The sequence below is a fragment of the Lepisma saccharinum genome, chromosome 8 (genome assembly GCF_977018435.1).
Source record: "Lepisma saccharinum chromosome 8, izLepSacc3.1, whole genome shotgun sequence".
Classification (NCBI taxonomy): domain Eukaryota; kingdom Metazoa; phylum Arthropoda; class Insecta; order Zygentoma; family Lepismatidae; genus Lepisma; species Lepisma saccharinum.
Window position 1 is genome coordinate 90,497,992 of NC_139236.1, and position 17,109 is coordinate 90,515,100.

Sequence of the window (17,109 nt, forward strand, 5' to 3'; positions counted from 1 at the left end):
TTACTTCTAAAGCAATAACGATGGACGCAAAGCGAGAATATTCTAGGTTAAATATTCAAGTATCTAACTAACTCTCTAGCCTTCTTAAAGGTTCATGGCTGCGTCAACACAGGCCTTCCATCTGTCCCTATCCTGAGCAAGATCTATATACTCTTTTCCATCCCTACCAATTTCCTTTAAATCCATCTCAACGTTGTCCCTCCATCTTCGTATTTTACCTTGGGAACATCCATGGCCTTATATTGCTGTTTCTTGACATGTCTTTTTACAGTGCAGAGTTGTCAGCTCTACGCCTAACCCACAATATGAATGGAGGACCGCACCTGTCGTTGGTCGGCGGATCCCTCTGATCTAGCTGGGAGGATCACATTGTAGTCCACCAACCATACCCCACTTCTGCCGATTGTGGGACCCTCAGAGAGCATGACAGGACAGCTCTGTAAATCCCAACAGAGCAAAATGTTGACCATTTCCCTCTGTTAGTTGACTAACTGCAGTGAACAAGTCACTGGGCGATGAGGTTGTCACATCCCTACCCCATAAAGGTAACTACATAGGAAGCATATTGAAGGATCGCCCGAGGAAATTAATTCTCAAGCTTATATATCGTTCCATATAGACCTATTCATATTCCATAGCCTAGAACTGCATCTATTTCACAAAAAGCTACTATCATCTCATCATCAAAGTGTCCTGGGTTCGTTTTCTGGTGGAAGCACATTGCACAGCGGTTCGGATCCCAATTTAAACTGTAGGTCCAGTCCCGATTAGCCTGCCTGAGCATAAATGCGGTTATAAACCCACCTTCATCAACTTTTTTTCTGGTTAGCTACTTTCATTGTTTGTGTCGGGAGGGGCGGGGGGCGAAAAGTTCTCCAATTTCAAAACGGAAGGAGGAGGGAGGAAGTTTTCTGTGGAGGCCTGCGACATGGGGGGAGGGAGATGAACGAGGTATGCAGTCGCCGGAGGGGTGTGCAGGAAATTGGTGTGACGGAAGCGCTTGATGGAAAGGCAACAATCTGATACCCTCCCTCCACCCACCACCTCACCCGCCTAACCTCTGAGGAGAAGTCAAAGTTGCAAAGGCAGAGAGAGGTCCGTGAACCGGGGATTCTATGATGTAGATAACAGTGGCAGAGGTCGACCAGTGAGTACACAAGAGCGAAGGAAAAAGAACCAGGGGAAAGCTGAGATGTTTTAATTAGCCGTGATGTGTATTGGGGGGGATGGGGTGGCGTCAAAGTCATGGAAATAATAGTGACGCTTTTCATGTTGCCTTACGTTGTTTCAAATGAAGAAGTGTCCTGTGATGAAAGTGCCCACAATGGATGGACGATATCGGAAATTTGATATTGAAATATATCGTCACAGACGATACGATAAGATATATTTTCCGTATCGTGATATCAACGATATATCGTCTCCACGATAGATATCGCCAAATATCGTGACGATATATCGCCTACACGATATATATTGCCAAATATCGTGACGATATATTGCCTACACGATATATATCGCCAAATATCGTGACGATATATTGCCTACACGATATATATCGCCAAATATCGTGACGATATATCGCCTACACGATATATATCGCCAAATATCGTGACGATATATCGCCTACACGATATATATCGCCAAATATCGTGACGATATATCGCCTACACGATATATATCGCCAAATATCGTGACGATATATCGCCTACACGATATATATCGCCAAATATCGTGACGATATATTGCCTACACGATATATATCGCCAAATATCGTGACGATATATCGCCTACACGATATATATCGCCAAATATCGTGACGATATATCGCCTACACGATATATATCGCCAAATATCGTGACGATATATCGCCTACACGATATATATCGCCAAATATCGTGACAATATATCGCCTACACGATATATATCGCCAAATATCGTGACGATATATTGCGTACAAGATATATATAGCCAAATATCGTGACGATATATCGCCTACACGATATATATTGCCAAAGATCGTGACAATATATTGCCTACACGATATATATTGCCAAATATCGTGACGATATATTGCGTACAAGATATATATAGCCAAATATCGTGACGATATATGGCGTACAAGATATATATCGCCAAATATCGTGACGATATATCGCCTACACAATATAATAATATTCATAATAATTCGTGACTCGACAGTCCTTGCCCTATCTCCCGACTACCAGTCTCCCTCCCACAATTCTACCTAGAGGTGTGGAGATCTTCAACTGTTAATGGAGCGGCATGAGGTCAGCACGTCGAACCCCCAGCCGTTATAGGAGATTTTTATGACCAGGTTACGCTACTCAGTCGTAGCTCCCCAATTTCCTCACGATGGTGGGTTGGCACCGGCCCTATACACAGGCCGTCCGCAGTCAGAGCCCAAAGCACAGCGCCTTATCGCACGACCACGGAGGAGGACGCCAACACGAATCGTCTAGTTGATCTGGACAATATCTTTTCAATATCACAATATACCGCCGAACAATAGTGTCCACAGAGGCATGCATACAAGGCCGTTTGCATGCAACATAAAATGCAGCTTTCTTGTTGTATTTCGCTGCATAACATGAACACAAGATCCAACCATCAAACGCCTTTTATATTTCAGCACCTCAAATCATTTCTGTAAAGAAATAAATTATTGTTTACGATTGTTATTTACAATATTTCTGCAGTTCAAATATCAAAATCGCAGAAGTCAGATAAAACTAGTATTTTTGCAGTATTGATCTTTACCTCAGATATTTAATAGCAGCGGAAACACACAACATAAAAACAGATCCACGGAAAATAAAGCCACGAAACAACAAAAACAAAGCCATAAATGAATGAAAGTACGTCCTGTTATCTCACAAATAGCTGACATTCTCCGTAAAAGATTATTGTTAATTAAAATCAGAAGAACGGAAGACAAAAAAGCTGACAACTGAGAAGACTAAACCAGCTTCTTGTAGTCGCCACCTTGAGGCCATCTGTCGGCAACTTCATAAATCACATCTGGCTCGCGGCAGTTCATCACGCGTTCGCAAATGAAGGTGTCAGGGAAGAGGGAAGGGAAAGAGGTCGACAGATGTGGCATGCCGACGCATTCCACAAGTTCCTCCCTCAGAATTTATACAATAAGGGATGAATGAATGACACAATGTCTTCTGATACTAACATGTGACATTAGCTAGGCAAGGCTAACATCGGTTTCATTGGTGGAACGAAATATTCTTAGGTGTGTTTCAACCAGTGATGTGCCATAGACTATAAGTTTACGTCTACATGCGTTGTCTACACGTAATCTACGCTAAGATTACATTGGGTTGTAGTTTACATAGACTACGTAGACAATCTAGAGTGCATTAAAATTACTTTTCAAGAGTTTCATGAAAGGAAAGTGACATTTTCAACTGTATTGGTTCCTAACGAAAAGAAAATAATCCTATTTACAACAAAATTTCTCTCTTCTATTATCAACTATGGATGAAGATAAATAGTATGCAAAAAACAACAACAGATGGCAGTCGTGAGGCAAGAGTGGTCTTTTCCCCATAAAACACTAGAATATTTCCTATATTAGGTTTCTTCCTAGGTGAGAAATTGTTCGAATTTGGAAGAAAGAGTATGAAAAGTTCTCACACATCAGCAACTGATACGCAGTATAATTTTCTTTTAATTCCACGGCGCCCTTTGCTAAGTTATCACCTTTCGCCATGTTGTTTACACAGATTACGTAATCTACGTGTATAAAATAGTCTACGTGTAGAATGTAGACTATCGTTGTTTACACGTAGACGCACATCATTGGTTTCAACTCGGTGGTCATAGCATGCCAGCAGTGGCGTGCTCAGGATTTTTGAAAGGGGGCGACAAGTACTTATGGTGGGTTCCAGACCCTCCCGAAAGACGTACCAAGTACTAAAATAATGGAAATGTACTTTTCAGCAAAATACTGCAGTAGATTGTACTGTATGGCTATTATTATCATTTTTACTTATTATTATTATATTTGGATGATAGCGCTCTTTGAAGGAAAGTATACCAAAGAAGATTCATGTACACTACTACTCATAATAATATGCATAAAATATTAATCAGGAACTTTACTTTTCATCAACTGGATCTAATATCCTTTTTTATTATTATTATTATTCGATAAATATTCAATTCCCTATCTATTTTGACATTAATTTCCTTGTTTTTATGCCAACATTGGCGTTCTTAAGTCCATGCAAGCTAGATAATAAATATATGATGTTTGTTATATCTATACTCTTATAACATATTTTTAAGTATTCACGTAATAATAAAAATGCAATATTAATAAATTTACATATTTTCATTAATATTTTAATTTAATTATAACTCAATTATTTTAATTTAAACATTTGTATTATTATTATTGAGACACTTGAACCGGACGGACCCCCCTTAAATATATTTCTAGATACTTGCCTGGGGGGCGGTTACATGTATTCTTTTTGTTGACAGCCCTCATTTTGCCATAAATATATATGTGGGGGGAGGGGTGTATGTATAAATTCTGGGTGAAGGGGGGAGATTTCGAAACTTCTCTTTGTTTCACAGTTTCGGATCTGTTCGCCCCTAAAAAAAATCTTGATTACGGGCCTGCTAAGACCCCAAAATTGATCAACAAAATTCAAATTATATCCCAAAATATACTAATGCCATCACCGTGTAATGGAAGAGTCCCGAAAGTTGATGTGATTAATTAGAGAGAGAGAGAGAGAGAGAGAGAGAGAGAGAGAGAGAGAGAGAGAGAGAGAGAGAGAGACAGAGAGACAGACAGAGAGAGAGAGAGAGAGAGAGAGAGAGAGAGAGAATGTTCCATGTCCCTCCCAGAAAAGAAATATTCAAGATTCTATGAGCAAGTACTTACCAATTTCACAATCTGAAGAACTGCATCGAACCAAATGGTAAACATCTGAAAAGAGAAAGAAAAAGAGGCCGTAGTTTGTGAAAAATAAATATTTAAAATTAGTTACGAACATATTTCGTATCATTCTTGTATCAATTGTGAGAAATTTGGAGTTGCGTTTTCAACCACGACATACTAGCAATTTGAAAGTAATGTAATTAATATCTGTTTAATTTTAACTACAGTAAGTATCAGTGGCGTATCTTTAGTCCAAGTTCTGGGCTGTCTCACTATGTCACGTGGTCCTAGGCTATGAATAGAAATAAGTTTACCAACTCCTAAGAAATCAGGTTGCCAACTCATAGGAAGTCAGGTTGCCAACTCATAAGAAATCAGGTTGCCAACTCACAAGAAATCAGGTTGCCAACTCACAGGAAGTCAGGTTGCTAACTCATAAGAAATCAGGTTGCCAACTCATAAGAAATCAGGTTGCCAACTCATAAGAAGTCAGGTTGCCAACTCATAAGAAATCAGGTTGCCAACTCATAACAAATCAGGTTGCCAACTCATAGGAAATCAGGTTGCCAACTCACAAGAAATCAGGTTGCCAACTCACAAGAAATCAGGTTGCCAACTCCAGAATCAGCATCATCATCTCACTGATATAAATAATTTTATTTACAATTCCCGATCGATTTTTCTCCTGTATTTTATTCTCTAGACTTCAGGCTTCGCAGATAGCGTAGCTAGCCTAGAATATACGCTCCTGGTAAGTATGTCTGTGGATACTAAATTCTGTCTTTGTACATAAATTTGATTCGAATACAAATATTAATCTCCCAAGCAAGTTCATTAAGTATGACTACTGTATAGAACTTTCGGTGACCAAATTTCATTTTAGTATTTTTAGTTATAGCTCTAGATATGTGCCTCAAAATAATAACGGGCCAAAAAAAAGAAGAAAAAATGCAATTCGATCAGTCGATCCTTGTAACTGCGAATGACAACAATCGATTGATTAAAAATGATTTCGATGTCTCTATTAAAACTATAAATGGACGATCTAAAATTTTCTACACGAAGTCCTAGTAAATGCTAGTAATGCCGTAAATTATTTTGATTGGCACGCCCGTCTTTCTGTGTTAGGCAAACAATTGAAAGTCAATGTATTTTTAATGCTTCGGTATGTCTGAAACCATTCGACCTATACATATGAAATTTGGTTTGGTTGAAAGATCTGTGAATTCTCTACATGGTGCAGTCTCCACCTTCTCCTTAGTCCGCCCATTTGTCTGTTCCGGTCGACAATTGAACAGAACGATGAGCGTCAGTGTTGCCAACCATGTGGGAATTTCACCAAAAACATTTCTTTTTTTTCTTATTTGACACAATATACTAACCTACAAATGTCAATTTTACACTGAAATTGCCAAAAATGAAAAGAGGAAGATTTATTTTTTGCCCACTAGGGTGCCATATTTTCAGAGGGTGCAGTTTGGTCTTTCCTTGTCCGCTTTAGTTCCGCCCCCTTTCTAGTTATGACTATGCTGTGGGACCGGGCCCCAGAGATTCGTTAGCTTGAAACAATTAAGTTTCCAGGGTGCACACTGCGTTGTAGAGACTTGATTGCCTTACCTAAGTACGCTATTGATCGCCAAATACCAAGTTAGTATGTGTCAAATAAAAAAAAAATCAACGTTTTGGTGAAATTTCGACGCATTTGGAAACACTGACGCGCATCGTTGTGTTCGTTGTCAATTGTTCCGTCCAAACCAAATTAAAGTGCGCGGGAAGATCACGAGAAATATTTGGCCAGTCATCCTCCTCAATTTCGGGAAACAATGATCATTCCAGGACTTTCTAGTTTCTGCGTTCACCGGTCTCTCTGCCTTTGACGAAGGAAATTTTCAGGAACCGCCAAATCCCAACCGCAATACAATACCCCAAGTACAGCACAGAGGAATAAAGATGGAAACACTGCGAGGTAGATGGCAACACTGCACGGCATTCAAAGTACACTGTCGGCCTTTTTTAAGAATTCCAAGCGTGCATCAGACGGCACACAACACGAGCACCACGGAGGATTATACTGGCCGTGAGTTCAGACGCCAGAGCCTCGTTAGAGTGTAAAATACAGTCCAAGGACTACGTGGAAGGGATGTTGACATTTAGGTGTTTTCGCAAAGGGGCACAGCTTACACTCCGTGTCTTTCTTCACAGAATTTGACGCATCAAAGTTTACTTGTATGTTTTACCTCTCTTTTCTGTCTCCTTAGGTTAATCATGACGACGAGGATGATAAATAGGTACAACGAAAAGCACAAAGGAACATGCAGGGAATCGAACCCAAACCTTACCCCGAGAAAATCTTGAACTAACTATATCTACGGCCCTTTTGCTTTAAAAAGCACATTTAAGATGTTAACTCACGTGTATCCTACACAATATGCAACCCGAACATCCAATGTGTGCAGGAATTGCATAATATTTAGGATATCTGTCGTCCGACTTGATAAAACAAGTGCAGCAAACTGTGTGCGCGGTCGAAGGCTAATTCTGCCGCCACGAGTCGAACCTGCGATGTGGTCATTATAATTAATTACAAAGGTTCTTGTGCGAATAAATACATGTAACATATGGCCCCCGCCAATCCTCCTTGGGTATGCCACCGATAGCATTAAGATGGAGTGAATATTTGTGAGTGAGCTGAGCTCTCCGTGGCGAAGTGGTTAGCACACAGAGGACCCAGGTTCGAATGGACGTTCTTTGCGAGTGTCTCTTCATTAATTTGATCATATCATCATTCATTCTCATCGTAGCGATTACCCAAAGTGGCAGAAAAGCCAAGTAAAATATGCCAAATCAATCAATAAGTCAATATTTCAAAACACTGAAGTCTTGAAGTTCAATTTGAAATAACGAATTGCAATAAAGCGTCGATGTTCTTAGATTTTCATGCAACGAAATCCTTTCGCCTTAATATCCAGAGTAGACAGGTAGTTGGAAATTAGAGCTGTTCAACTTCACGTTTCAAGTTTCGTGAAATAGCTACTAAGTAACTCTTTATAACGTTACTTCTATTGAAAAAAGTAACACTGTTGGAATTACTTACTTTTAAAGTAGGTATTTAGTTACAGTTAGAATTCCTCCAAAAAAAAAGTAACTCTTACTTTCGAACATAGGTAAAACTTATTCGAATGGCAGTTTTCTTGTTTATTGTGGTTTGGAGGCGAGAATTGATATTTAATGCAGTGCGCAGAGTTTGTGTCGTATTGTGATCTGAAGAAATGTAATCTTCTTTCCTTTTTTAAACAAGCGAAAGAATGGGAGATGTTATTCAGAAGCTGCATTGTACACATTCGCCGTCTCAGCTCTCCTCGCACGCGAGCACACTGCTTTTCCTCACTTCAAGAGCACGGAAGCTGAGTTGACTCCCGTAGTCGCGGAGGCTCGTGCGACTTCGTGAACGCTCGGCAACTCTCGGCAAGTCGTTACGATCCCTCGACATGGCCGGCGCTCCCCTCTGCTCAGTCGTCTGCTCTGGCGAAGTCAGTCGTGGTCGAGCAACATGGCTACGTGGTTGTTGTTCATTTCGGTGATGGCGTAGTGCGTTTCTTTACTTCTTTTCCTCTCCCCACTGTGCGTGTGCTTGTGTGTGCGTGTTTCATGTTAAAGTCAAAGACGCGGAACTGTTCTGTGGCACCACAACAAAAATGCCGAGCTGGTGTGTGTTGTGTTATGCTGTGATGAACGTCTTGTGCGGCCTTTGTGCTGGAAATCTGAATCTGTACCTAAGTCAATGGGAGGTGAAACGACTCATGGGTAAGTATTTGCGTTGTAGTCTAGCTCTAGTTATAGTTTAGGCTATATAATCATTTGCTGAAAGCGTACTATGCATTTGAAACATCTGAGAGTTTTGTAGTCAATTCAAGAAAGGGGGCGAATTTGTTACGTTCGTTTCGCCATCAACTAAGCCAAAATACAAGTCGAACTGTGCTCAAGACATGCTCTTTTCCCAACTCAGTGCTATTTCTTGGTGCTGTTTGAACACACTACATAACAATGGCTCGAAAGAGACTGGTGCACGTGTGTAGCTGTGCCTATTGTAATCGTACAATTGTTTATACATTCGAAGCTGTGGATAGCGGTATTGTTTCCCTGTCTTCTAAAACAATAACATACACCACAACAATGCTGCGACACTTTTCATTCAGCATTTCTCCGGTATCCATTGCTTTTCGGAATCATCTTTATCAACACTAATTTACACGTCAAAAACACTGCAATAACACTAGCCCTAAATGCAGCATAATGACACTCTTTTTGTCCACAACATATTCTTCACAAAGTTGAATTAAAGAAGAAACCTGAGGCAGACAGACAACAAAATCCAATCGTTTTTTCGTGAAGGAACGAGAAAACGTTTTCAGCAGTTGTGCCCGCCCGCCAAGCTGCCTGTAAGGTCGAGTTTCGCTCGTTTTCCGTTCTGACACTTGACGGCGATTGTTAGGCTTATCTGTGGATATCTCTAAAGAAAGCTGGCAGGTATTCTGGAGAAATCAGGGTTGCATACTTAGCATATTTTTCAGCAGGTTTAGTGTTTTCTTGTCCTCCCCCCGAAGTGGCAAGTGAAGCTGAAATTTTGGCAGCGAGTACGTGGGACATTCACACTGGTACTGCAATACGTACAGCATACATCACAAGTAGTTCTGTTCTTATATTTTTCTTCCTTTAGAAAGCTTTTCCGCAACTTTTAGGTAGTCGTAGTCGAATTAACCGTTCTTATTGATTGTACAGTCACGGACATTTCTGGGTTGTGACGGTTCCATCGGCTTTAAATTGGATCGTCAAAACTCAGAAGTGTCCGTGACTGTACATGAAGCCCACCATTCCCCTTATTATTTGCTAGCGGTAACGAACGCGCACACACTTAAACACAGCCCCCCTGACACACACACACTTGAACCCCCCCCCCCCTCTTCGAAAACTTACGGTCACTTGTCTGTAAATTTACTTCTATGTCAACTGTGAAAGTTGAAACTACTCCCAAACCTATAGACGAAAAGTTGTGGATAAATTCTTGTCCCGAAAGTATTATATTATACGTAATACTGCAGTTTTGCAGGGCAACGAGCCTCTGGCGTATAGACCAGTATATTTCTCTATGGAGCTTGTATATGTTTCTGGATGCCCTCTCATACACTTCATCTTATCACCTTTCATTCCTACTGTCGCAATTAAACAAAAGTGGAAGAGATGCGACGTTGAATTAAATCTATCATTGTTTTGATTGATTCATTTTACTTCGCTTTTCTGCCACATTTGGATAATCGCGAAATCAATAAATCCTCTGCGGAAGTCGGCTTAGGTTTGTCTTTTATTTCATTTTAAATATTATTTGTTAATACGATACTCGAGTGGTTGTTATTTTTATCATGATCAGGTATTTTTGTTGCGGGTTAGATATTAAACATTTAAGTACAACAGCCAATAATATTGTAAACTAATAATTAACTTTGTAAGCCGGGGCTCGAACTCGCAACCGAGTAGATCACTCAATGAACCAGACCGCAGATCCTGTTATATTCTTGGGGAGAGTGTTATCTCCAAAATAGCAGAAGAACGCATGTTTAACGCATCCCATTCGACAAAATTCTGGATTGATTAAATTTTAAAATTTGTTTGGGCTATTTTGCACCCGTCATATTATACCAGGTCCATCTAGCCCCTTACATAAACTAAAATATTCTTGCTTCGGTTAAAAGCTGCGAAGGGCCAGTCAGCAGCACACATAAGGACAACACACACACACGCACAGCTTTACGAGGATTATACTGGCCGTAGGTTCTGACGCCAGGCCCTCGTTAGTCTGCAAAATGCAGTCCAGGGTGTACTACGTGGAAATGAGGTTGGCAATTGGGTGTAGCTACTTCGTGGAAGGGTTACTACCCCTTACACCCTTACAAAATTATTGTGAAAGTTAAAGGAATGTTGCAGTAGCGAAGATTATAGTGTGTGAGATCTCGCATAGAATCACTTTTGGAAAAACTCTTATGAGAGCATTTATTCTTCATGTGGCACAATACGAAGATACCAGTTCTGCTGACTGGTTGGTACATGTAAAACCATTCCATTTTCGTCATGTTAATGGTTGTGGGTGAGTTTTTATTAATGTTGAGCTGAGCTGAGCTTAATAACTCTTAGATTGATTTAGTTTATTTTACTTTGCGTTTTGTGTCTCTTGGTTAATTTGCAAAGTTTGGGATGAGTCATGAAATTGATATTCACAAACAACCAAGTCCGAGCGGGATTCGAACCCGGGTCCCTTGGCGTCGTAGCGCGATGTGCTAATCACTCGGCCACAGGGTCCTGCTAATAATACCTCTTAGAATCGATACCCTTACAGATTCCCATAGATACCGATGCTTGAAAATTGTAACTAGAAGTTGTTAAAAACATTGATTAATATTATAACCACCAATTTGCCAGAGTTTTGTTTTAAAATATTAAAAAATTACAACAGAATATAAAAATACCTGTTATATAATCACAAAATACAGGTTTTCATATAATACTGGTATAAAATCAAAGGAAACTTCGAATTTTGCATAACTTCCAGGATTTTTGCAGACTCTGCGAAGGATTAAAACGCCGGGAAAGTATCGGCCGGAATCTGTAAATAAAGTCCAACCGGTACTTTACCTACTCATGTGTGTACGCCACCTGGTGACAAAAATTGCACCCGAGTTGGCAACACTGGGGGCAGTTAACGCGGTAATTTTTGTTGCACAGTTTCTTGCCTCTGCCCATGTGATTGGGATGCTAACAAGAACAAACAACCACCTCCCTTCCCTTCGGTCCACTTTCGCCTTGCTTGCTCTCCGCATTCATCACGGATTTCGTTGAGACGTCCGTCCACAACTGGAAATCCATCTCGGTGAGTGTTTTTGGGCGAAACGAGGAGTCAAGGTCACACCACCACTTCTCCTCTTCACAGTTCATAACAACAGGGAAGGGCAGAGCTGGCAATAAAACACAAACAAAAGTGATAATTTCGCCTTCGCGAGTGCTCACGGGGTATAGAGAGACTCGCACTTTTCAGCCGAGCAAATGCACTTTTGCAGCGGGCGAGCCTACAATAGGGATTCCTTGAGGATTTATTTATGGGCCTTGCCACTAGTTCTGTGCGTCCTGTAATTTATTGCCGTCTTTTCTCTGTTGAGGAGACGTATTCTCTCTTCTCAACTCTATGTTCCTCGTTTTTATTGCTTTCTGCTCCAACTGCTGGCTTACTGTTTGTTCAACGTGAGCGAATATACCCGAGTGATTTAGAAGCCTGACAGATAAGGCTCGTGCATTGTTCGTATATTTTCCTCTGGTGCGAATTTTAACCTCTCTCTACTTTTGAAATTTCTCTTTTGCAGATACATTTCATGACTCTGAACCTCTGTCCAAACGGCACACTATTATTACAATCACAGTTGAAAGCAAAACAATATTTTCGTGACTATCTGATTTACCTAAGAATGAATTAACAGGAGAGTCCATTCGGACTTGATAGGATGACGTCACTAACACAATTTTCTAAAGAATGACAATATTATAAATAATTTCCCGCACTTTGCGTTAACTAACGTCGAGCTATCCTTTTAGAAAACCTAGTTTGCTAAAAAATACAAACAGATTTGTAGTGCAAAGTTGCCAGGGCCTTCAAGCTACGTTCATCACACGAAAACAATGTAAAATTGCTTAATGGATCAACTGTGTAAATTAACCTTGCAATGTAAATTATTCTACTATTCCTGATTGCCACATATCCACATACAGATGACTTCGTTGCAATTATTCAAGAATACGAGAGATGGCGGCCATGTTCACACACTTCGATTTCAGGGCAGTAATATACTTTTAACACTTTTGTTTGCAATTAATTTCTAACTCACACGTTAAATAATATTCAATTATCCTTAGGGATCTGTAATTGGGAGGAAAACACACTCTGGAACTGTCATTTTCTGCAGAGTTCTGAAAATCGCCAAACTGCGTCACAAATAAATATGCTGAAAATTCGAGAACCATAGAATTGACCTTGATTAGGCTAGATGTGTAGTTTCCTCGTAGGCTATAGAGTGCTCACATAAGTACATCACTCGAGATATATTGTCGTTTTAATGTTTTTACTACACGACATTTAGCAGCCTCAGCTGTTTTTACAGTGCAGAGAAACTAACGTGAAGAAATTGATTTAGATCCAATTCTACTCAAGTTTGGTCATCTATGTTCGTTTATATTTAAAAGACAGTTGAAGTCGTGAATCGGTTTAACAGCGCCTCTAGCGGCGAGTTTGAAGCGTCGATTACCCTTGTTTCGTTATACAGAGTAGAATAATAAAGCTTTGTCATGGAAATTTGGCCTAGACGGTTTCCGAAGTGGCAAATCTTGTCGGAACGTCTGAATTTGAAAGAAATTAAGAGACGGGGGTTTGGAAAGTAGGAGAAAGGAAGGAGGGAGAATTATTACAGGGACCGGAAAGTGCTTGTTAGGACCTTCGCCTTGTCACGGAAGACGGAACTTGTAGCGGGGGCAACTCTGAGGCAACCAGGTGAAAAATCGTTGTTACTCGAGAGAGGAAAAAAAACGCTCCCTTAGGTAAATAATGGAGTCGCACGCTATCTTCCAGACGAAAGCACGTGTGGTGTTGCGTCACCTGCTTCGGTACAGCATGCAGCAAAAGTACCTCGTTCTGTCTGCTATTGTGCTGCAGGACGAGAAACGAATTAGAAACATTGTTTGAAATTTATGAGGATATGTGTGTCCATTGATACAAATTTTGCAAAAAGGATTCATGTTTTTTTCTTTTTTGGAAAAACACTTCCTAATTCAACATCTGGAATGGGGCCTCCCGATGGCGCACTGGTAGCGTCGTCGCCTTGTAATCAAGAGGTCCCGGGTTCGATACCCGTGCACATAGTTGGTTCGGATCCCACTTTAAACTGTATGTCCAGTCCCGATTAGCCTTACTGTGCATAAAGTAGACTTAAAACACCAACTCAATCAGTCGATCAACATCTGGAATGAAAAGAGACAATGCAGTCTACAAAACTGGAGCCATTGGCGTGCCTCAAACTGACGTACTTTGTCAACCAATGACTGTTCGTTACTTTTGCTTGACACACCTGAATACATCTACCTTGGGTATGCACGTAACTTTTTTATATGTCTTACATGATCCTGTAATGGAAACTAATAATTTGAACTGACACTGGCCAGAACTCACAAAGCGATAAATCTTTTACTTATAACTTATTTGGTAATAATTCGACATTCAAGCGTTTCTTTACTAATCGTAAAACAGATCATAATGTTTTTCAAGTAAGCTGGTGATTCAGAACTATGCACTATCTATGCTTTTGCAGTAGACTGAAGATGACACGAGTCAAAACATCCATTGCTGCACTCATTCACTTTGTTCTGTAGTGTTATCGAGCAAATTGCCCACCGCCATGTTTATTCTCTTGTTTTACCCGATGAGAGCTTCAAGAATTGAAGCAAAACACCAAACAAGATGCTGACAATCTCTGCACCATCGTATGTAAAAATCCAGTACTTAAAACTACGTTGGATGAAAGAAAAAAGTTAATGAAAATAAAATAGCCAAGAACAATTTGCCGAGCAATACTTGTGCATACCGTTGTACAATGGGATCCATGAGTATTACCGTGCAAATTGTCCATCGCTATGTTCGTGCACTTTCTTTGGCCCAATAAGAGCTTCGAGAATTAAAGAAAACTCAAAAGAAGCTGTTGACAACTTCTGCACCAGCATACATAAAAAATCCATCGCTTAAAAACACATAGGAAGCAAATGAAAATGGTCATGGACAATTTGCACGGTAATACTCATGGATCCGACTGTAGTACAACTTTTCTGCATGTCTTATTGAAGGTAGTGACGATGTAAAGCCCCGGGCACGCCACTGGTTCGCAATATTCCGAACGCTTCCCTATAATTGAAACGGCAGCCATTACACAATCATATCCGCAATTTGAAACAAAAGACGTACATCAGATTGATGATTATTATTACTGCCTTTATGCGCCATTTCAGCTTATCTCTGGAGTGTCACAGGCTAATTGTATCTCACCTGTACACCACGGCGATGCCATCTAGTGGGGGAGTTGAAACGTGCGAAATCTCTCATCACTAACGGAAATGCATTGTTTCGTGTAAATGCTTGTTCCGCAGTTAATTTGGGAAAACGGGCTTTTTTGTGTTGGGTTAACAAGTTGCTTCAACAATTCTAATAATGTGTTTGCAATTTGCTTCAGGCATAATATTACATGTGGCGGCGTCTGTTTGATGTGCAAGTTTTGTGAATGGCCGAGAGATGGCAAGACTGTTCTTAAAAAAAAAGGTTATACGGAAAAATCATGGTATATCGTCGACTTCGTTATTGCAGAGTAATATGTTTTTAAAATTTGTATACTTGTGCCATTGCAATATTTTTGTTCTGTAGTTTTCACATAGGTGTGTTTCACCTACGTCATGAACTGCTGAATTGTGGCTTCGAGTAGCCATGATGGAGTTCTTACAAACATATGGAATTCAAGTGGGCGGGCAGGAGATTTGAACTTGTTTACGATGGTACAATGTGCAGTATTCGGTGTTTCAAACAAGCTCACGTTATTTCACGATATTTTTCTTGTACACGACAAACAAAATTGGCCGCAAACATGACGGTTGTGTGTCACCACGTGATTTTTGCATTTTAGTCATCATCATCCACCTGATGGTTCGTTTTTCTACCTCTTGAGGTAACCGCTACAACTGCTAATGATAGTAAGCATCCTGAACTCCACTTTACAAATATGCATGTAAAAATTACTAAACTATTACCTAAAATGAAAGTGTATCTAAAAAATAGTGCTTAAGATATAAACTGTGTATTTTAAGCGTGTTACAAAATTATTAGTTTATTTTGTAGTTGCCCTTTCCTTATTGTTGACTGTAAAAAGATACAATACAAACTGGATTAATACTTTTTTTTGGCATTTTCCTGCTGCTTATTTAATCATAACGTGTCTCTAACAAGGAGAGAAGCAACCATTTTTTCATTGCCGGCACAAGCGTGACATGAACAATGGTCAAATGTGGGAAACATTAAATATGGCCAAAAATATGATTTTATGCAATGTTTTAGAGAAAGTGTGAGCTAAAGCTAAAATATGGTCAAATGTGCATTTATAGAATTATAAAACCAGCGACATTGTGTTCACAAAAGCTAGAAACGCGTGCAAATTAACTTATTAACGTCCAACGAAAAACGTCAAACAAAATTTTTGCCACGTTCCTTTTGGCACACCCAGTACAAATCGCACGAATCTACCGCGCAACACAGAAGCTTTCAAGAAATATCCGGCTATTATACTCAAGGTGAAAAAGTAATTCGGTTGCCGTTTCTCTTTATCTTATCTGCTCCGCGTAAGCTTTTTCCTTCAACGTTGTACAAAAGAAATCTTTGTGCACGAAATCAGCGCCGCGGAAGAGTTGATCTTTCGATTTGTTGCCTCGTCAAACTGGCTAAAGTCTACCGCAGGGGAGAACAGTGGGTGCCATTCATAGCAAATATCAACCTGTGAAACACATTTGTTTCTCGGCAAGAAATGAAACACTGATTCTGGTTCTTGTAGCATTGACAAATACACAGTTAATCACTGTTACGCATTCAGTAACTTTTTTAACTAGGTGTATCTGGCAAGCTGTACAGATGGAAAGAAAATAATGTTGGATAAATAGTAGTTTTCCACCAAGCTGGAATATATCGGACACTTTTTGTACGTATGGCTAAGTGCTTTCGTTTTCAACTAAATCTTTCGTAGGTTAATTCTACTTAAAGTATACGTGGTGAATTAATTTCACAAAACTTTTTCATTGTCTTAGTGTTATCTTTCAGTAAATATAGTCTTGGAAATTCCAACTTGGTTTTCCACCCAGCATAGTGTATACAGGTAGGTCTATTAGAAGCTTAAAACGATCATTGGTTATAGCGAAATGACGACATACGGAGTAGGCAAAGGCGAATTTGTGTGAAATGTATACGCAGAAGCACGAAAGAGCTAGATTTTCAAGCAGTTCGCTTCAGATGGAGTTTACAGAGGCTATCCACGGGTAAATATAAACATAAATCGAAAATCACAAGC

At 39.9% G+C, this 17,109-nt stretch overlaps 2 protein-coding genes across 2 annotated transcripts in view; one reads left to right on the top strand and one right to left on the bottom strand.

The window, feature by feature from the left end:
- LOC145991894 (uncharacterized) overlaps nucleotides 1-17,109 on the bottom strand; it is a 499,455-nt gene that overhangs the window by 118,757 nt on the left and 363,589 nt on the right. The window contains exon 5 of the mRNA XM_083127928.1: nucleotides 4,931-4,975. Within this exon, the coding sequence (XP_082984054.1) occupies nucleotides 4,931-4,975 (45 nt within the window). The remainder of the gene's footprint in view (nucleotides 1-4,930; nucleotides 4,976-17,109) is intronic.
- The window catches only part of dnt (tyrosine-protein kinase Dnt), a 150,281-nt gene continuing 141,625 nt past the window's right edge, over nucleotides 8,454-17,109 (top strand). Inside the window, exon 1 of the mRNA XM_083127283.1 lies at nucleotides 8,454-8,731. Coding sequence (XP_082983409.1) covers nucleotides 8,623-8,731 — 109 coding nt within the window. The 5' untranslated portion in view covers nucleotides 8,454-8,622. The remainder of the gene's footprint in view (nucleotides 8,732-17,109) is intronic.